The sequence below is a fragment of the Urocitellus parryii genome, chromosome 9 (genome assembly GCF_045843805.1).
Source record: "Urocitellus parryii isolate mUroPar1 chromosome 9, mUroPar1.hap1, whole genome shotgun sequence".
NCBI lineage: Eukaryota > Metazoa > Chordata > Mammalia > Rodentia > Sciuridae > Urocitellus > Urocitellus parryii.
Genome location: NC_135539.1, coordinates 21,425,807 through 21,431,922, shown reverse-complemented (window position 1 = coordinate 21,431,922; position 6,116 = coordinate 21,425,807). Strand labels below are relative to the sequence as shown.

Here is a 6,116-nt window from a genome sequence, read left to right as displayed (position 1 = left end):
CTGGCCTTTGTTAGCTCCTGATGGGGGTTTACCTGGAATCCTTTTCCCACCAGGCACACTTGCCTCCACTTGCTCTTAGGAACAAGTAATCTTACCCCAAGAAAGCTTGCCCTTCACCCAATACACAGTCACCAGGACATCTGTAAAACAATTTATTGTAAAAAACAAGATGCATCAAAAATTAAGTGTTAAAGAGCTCTGATTCCAAGGGCTGGGGACTGGACTTTCTCCATTAAAATCTCTTCACCCAGTCCCTGCTAAGGAGTCAGACTGGGTGCACAGGCCCTCAGTCTTCCAAGAACCCCCAGCCAGGGGCCAGGAGGGCGAGAACTCCCCGATACAGGCATGTGAGTATGGGCCTAGGGCAGTGAGGCAAGATCTCCCCCTTCTGCCAATGGCCACAGGTCAACAGTGGAGGGTGGGCTTGAATCCAAAAGTAGGTTCTTCCTAGGAAGGCCTGGGCTTATATCTGTCACAGAAACACCAAAATCCCTCTACAGTCACCAAAGCAAGAATGTAGAACCCATCAAAATCTGGGTACAGGGGAAATTTTCCCCAAAAATGCCAACTGCAAAATACATTCTACACAACTGAAGCAAGGGTTGATGGCCTTTGGGGGCAGCTGTGTAGGTCTGTGACCTTCTGATCTCCATGTCCTGTAAAGGAGCAGCTGAAGGTCAGCACCACACATCCCTCTAGGGTCTCCTTGCCTCCCTGTTTCTACCCCAGGATCCTTGTATTGAGAATGTTTCACTTTCACACTTACTCTTCCCAGATTTGGACATTAGTAGATTGGAGCTTACAAAAACCATGGGACAGACTGACAGGGAAAATCCCTGGGAATGTGAGAACCTGTGGGCAAAAGTCTGGTCTCTACCTGAGAGTGGCCACAGGAAGTGGCTCCCTCCAGGAGTGGGGAATGGTCTATCGGCCCCTGTGGCCTCTTGCAGAACCCTGAGGGAGGCAGTGCACACAGCAGAGACTAACATTAGATTCACACAGCCTGCAACTCCCCCTGCAGGCGACTCAGCTCCTCTAGCTCCTGCTTGTGGCGGTCTGTCTTGTGGGCCACTAAGGAACGGTAGAAATGTAGGGCAAAGGCCACAAACACAAGGCCCACAGGTACCATGATTGCTGTGGAGGCCATGGCTGCTTGCCAGCCTGGCCCGTGAACCCCACCATTACTACCACATACCTGCCGGGGAGGGCAGGCCTCAGAAGGCTCAACCTGTGATGGGGTTACAGAAGCTGAGGATGGTGGGAGTTTGGAAGCTGGACCAAGGGAGGAAGCCACTGGTGGCAGAGTCCCAGACACATGGGATGTAGGTACCATGGGGGCCGGTGTGTCCAGAGGGGCCCCAATGGGCACAAACTTGACCCAGCCCACCAGGACAACTTCAGCCAGGAAGAGAAAAGTGCCCAAGGCAGTGGAGAAGCCCCAGGCCAGCTCTACATAGCGGTGGAGTCGCTGGTGTGGTGACTGGTGAACAGAGTTGAGGTTGTGGATGTTGCTCACGGCTTCAATGTGGGGCAGTAGACATGTGGAGACCATAAGTGCAAAGAGGTGCACAGCCACTAGCACGGTGGTACAGGCACTAAAGGCTACCAGCAGGCCTGGTGGGTATTCATGGTCACTCTCCAGCTGTACCTCCACCATGGCCACCTGTGGGCACAAGAGGGGATGGATTGAATGCCCATAACTTCCTTGACAGTAAAGGAATTTTTGTGGCTCTTAGGACCCATGACTGCTATATCCCTAGGACCTAGAGTAGTGCCTTGGTTTCCCTACCTACCTATTAAGAGGGCTGGATGACATGTTTCTGACAGTTTTACCTGGTTATAACAGGGTTTAGAAAACATAGACTCTGGGCTGCCTAGGTTCATTCTTGACCCTACAAGCTGTGTAATCTTTCCTTCTTTCTTTCTTTACAGTACTGGAAATTGAGCCCAGGGGCACAATAACACTGAGCCACATCCTCAGCTCTTTTTATTTTTTTTTTAAATTTTGAGGCAGGATCCCACTATGTTGCCCAGGCCAGCCTTGAACTTGTGATCCTTCTGCCTCGACCGCCTACTTGATTGGTTGGGATTACAGGTGTGTGCCATCATACCTAGCCAGCTGTGGAATCTTCAACAAGTGATTTAGTTCTCTCTGTGGCTCAAACTCCTATCTGGAAAATGGAGATTGCTAATAGTACGTATAAGGTTTTTGGAGAAATTAAATGAGATAATACACATCTAGTGCTAAGAACAGTGTCTGGGCACACAGTAACCACTAGGCAAGTGTTTGCTGTTATTATTATAGTTGATGCTAAAGTCCAAAGCTAGAGTTTGCAAATTGGCACACCACACCAATTTGCAAACATGTTTTCTTGGCTCACACAGTGTGCTTTTATAAAAAATGAATAAGTGGCCTACTTTTAAAACTCAGGAGATTTCAAATAAACAATACCTGTTTCCAGATCCTCCTGAAAACTTAGCAGATCTGGTCACACCAGACTGACATTCAAGCATGGCAATTATGGTTTTTCCCTTTAGACAGATCATGGGGTCTCTTGATCACAGTTCCCTACCCAGCCAAACTGGCATTCGTATTACCTGCCTGGTCTTTGCAAACATTTCAGTTGATGACCATGTTCTAAGCAAATATAAATTTGGTCTACAGAGCCAGGCACGGTGGTGCACACCTGTAATCCCAGCAGCTCAGCAGGCTGAGACAGGAGAATTGCAAGTTCAAAGCCAGCCTCAGCAATGGCAAGGAGCTTAGCAACTTAGTAAGACCCTGTCCCTAAATAAAATATAAAATAGGGCCAGGAATGTGACTCGGTGGTTTGAGTGCCCCTGAGTTCAGTCCCTGGTACCAAAAAAAAAAAAAAAAAAACAAACCTAAACATTGTTGGTCTATAGAGCCAGACTGCTTAAGTTCAAATCCTGCCCTTTACTTGTTATGGGGCCTTGGGAAAATGTCCTAACATCTCTGACCCTCAATTTTCCTGTCTGCTACGTGGCCATAGGGTTGGGGTTGTAGCTCAGTGGTATAGTGCTTGCCTAGCATGTGTGAGGGTTTGATCCCCAGCACCACATAAAAATTAAACACATTGGGGTGGGATTGTGGCTCAGCGGCAAAGTGCTCGCCTAGCACTTGTGAGGCCCTGGGTTCGATCCTCAGCACCACATAAAAATAAAGATATTAAAAAAAATTTAAAAATAAAGGTATTGTCCTATAACTAAACTAAAATAAAATTAGAACTAATTTTATAACTAAAATAAAATAAAATTAATGGCCGTAATGGTGATACGTCTTTCACAGGGCAAAATAAAGAATGCACATGAAAAGTTCTGGGCACAGTACCTGGTACTTAGTGACAGTTGAATACAATCCGAATAATGTTATTTTAACTCAGGCAACCTGGATTTTGGAATCTGGTTCTTTCCTCTTTCCTAGTTCTTATAGGATCCATTAAGATTGCTCTGTGGGGCTGGGGATGTGGCTCAAGCGGTAGCGCGCTTGCCTGGCATGCTTGCGGCCCAGGTTCAATCCTCAGCACCACTTACAAAGATGTTGTGTCCGCCAAAAACTAAAAAATAAATATTAAAATTCTCCTCTCTCTCTCTCTCTCTCTCTTAAAAAAAAAAAAAAAAAAAAAAAGGATTGCTCTGGGGCTAGGAGAAGGAAAAGGAAGGTACAGAGCCTGGCAGGTGATGGTAGGAAGACAAGCCTGAGTATTTTAGGAAACTGGGCCATGGCAGATGTCAGCAGGTGTTTTCCACAAACAGGGATCTGGGCCAGGCTTAGTTCTGGTTTTTCCCAGGGTCTGGCCCAGGATTGATCTCCCCTGCCAGGACTGGGGCCAGTCCTGCCCCTAGAACTTATACATCCAGCCTCCTTATCCTGAAAAGAAAGCTCTGACCCTTAAGTGTCACCCTAGCAATCTGCAAGTCCTGCAGCACACCAGACTGTCCTGTTGGGAACAAGTTGGAACATGGGGCTCACTTTCCTCAGCTAGGTCCATGGGTGGCAGTGTCCCTCCTTCTGTAGTCCATACAGATGAAGGGGAGCTAACTCCCTGTTCCAAGATGTCATCCCCATCAGGAAGGTGGGCAAATCTTTGGATTCTGCAACAACACCCCCTCCCCACATCCCCCATGAAACAACTAGGTCTGGGTTGACCCTTAAAATTACAGATTTTCCCTATCACCGTTCAAATCCAGTGGCTATGGCACAGAAAGGGGCAAGGATTAACCCAAATCACCTAGGGATATGACCCCATCTCAGCTCCCTCTGGTGTCCACATACACAGGAGGAGCACATTCCCCAAGGACCCCCTGCTTCCTGTAATGAAGGTTGGGGAGAACCCTGGATTAATAGGATTGCATTCTATATACCCTTCCCCTGCTGACTGCCCTTGGCAGAGCCTCAGTTTTCATACCTTTCCAATTAGCATGTTGGTCTGAGCCACCTCTGGTGAATAGGTCTTGCTCTGACACGCCTGGATCTAGAGTTCCCAATAACAAGAATCTCAGCTCATCCTGGGCAGGCACTTAGCAGGCTACAGAGGACGCACCCTCCATGATCTCACAACTTCCCACTGGCTGTTCAGGGAGTGGAGGTTTGTCCATGGTTACACAGCTGGCCATACCCAGGGAGGAACAGGACTTATGTTGACTCTACACCCTGGGACCACCCTCAGTCCCACTTCCTGAGGCCACTGAGGGACCGTTAGCTGGCATCATCCTCCCACACCTGCAGTTTATCAGCTTTAGAATCACTTATCAGCTTCCTGATCAGTTTCCTTCCCCAGCGGCATCCTCAGGCATCATCTCTTCTCAGAGTTTTCCTGGACGAAATCTAGCACTCTTTGCCCCTATGGGGGAGTAGCCTCCTTCCTGGGATGGGCTTTCCTTCAGCTGGGTGACCTCTCCACACAGTTCATTCTTCCAGACCCCCTGGCCTTGTTGACACAGACAGCATCCAGCTCTAATTTGCCTTTGAACCTGGCCAGGAGGACTTAGTAACCATTTCTGCTGGAAATATGCTCTTTTGGGACCACTTTGTTCCATCGTTGCATATTTGTCATTGATTTGTTAACCCCTTCTCCCACGACACCTAGAGGACTAATCTTCCCCATGGTCCGATTTATATTACTAGGGTCCTGTTTATATCTCTTCCCCCAATATAAAGACACTTCTTCAGTCATTTGGGACCTTGCTTGTTCTCCCCTTTGGCTCTTAAAAGTCCATCCTTCCCTTTCCTCTTTCCCTGTATTCCTTGGGGAGCCATTTACTTCACCTCCGACCGGTGCCCCCCACGTGCTTCACCTCCACCCCACTCCCCGCGTGCCCCTTCCCGCCCCTCACCATGGCGAAGCCTGACAGCAGGGCAGATGTGCGGCTGGAGGCTTTGAGCTTGGCTCGGCTGAGGTAGAGGCGGCGCCAGCTGAGCGCCCGCAGCGAGTGCTGACTGGCCCCCATAAGGTCCAGGTAACCGCGGTGCACGAACTCCCGGTACGTGGCCGAGCCCGCCGGGCTCTCGACCTCCGGGTTCAACGGGGCCTGTTCGCCCACGTCTCCCTCGCCGCCCTTCATCCTGGGGGCGGCGGCACCAGTAGCGCCTGGCGGTCAGGGAGGGGCCAAGGCACCTCGGGGACCCCAGAAGGGCCGGTCAGAGCAGCGGGGAGGCCCCATCCCCCGGCGGGGGTGAGCGCGGATGCAGGCGCCGGGCTCCCAGAGAGGCGGCCCCAGCGGAGCAGAAGAGTCGTCTGCGGGGAGCCCCAGGGGCCGAAGTGGGACGTCGGCGGAGGCCGAAACAGGAACTGGGGCAGAGGCGGAGCCGGGGCGGCCACATGATGGGGTGGAGCCGGGGGACCGAGCCCCCGCAGTCCCTGGCCTGAAGGGAAAGATCTGGGGGACCCCGCGACCCCAGTCCACCAAAGATATCCTTGCGCCCCAACCCGATCCAGGTGAGCCCTCAGTTCCTCTCTATAACTGGGAATTCTTGGGCCCTGGATCACTCCTAGGTATACCTGAATATTCTTAGGTGTCCAGACCGCCAAGCCCCCACTCCCCCAATCTAAATACTTAAGTCGGGAAAGGTGACTCTGATATGCAGGATCTAG

General features: G+C 50.6%; 1 protein-coding gene across 1 annotated transcript; it reads right to left on the bottom strand.

Annotated features, from left to right (window-relative positions):
- Positions 1–181: 181 nt before the first annotated feature.
- Positions 182–5,791, bottom strand: Orai3 (ORAI calcium release-activated calcium modulator 3). Its single transcript, XM_026400408.2, has 2 exons — positions 5,359–5,791; positions 182–1,663 (listed from the first exon to the last, which is right to left on the bottom strand). The coding sequence occupies exons 1-2, from the start codon at positions 5,584–5,586 to the stop codon at positions 995–997; spliced, it is 897 nt and encodes a 298-aa protein (XP_026256193.1). The 5' UTR covers positions 5,587–5,791; the 3' UTR covers positions 182–994.
- Positions 5,792–6,116: the final 325 nt, after the last annotated feature.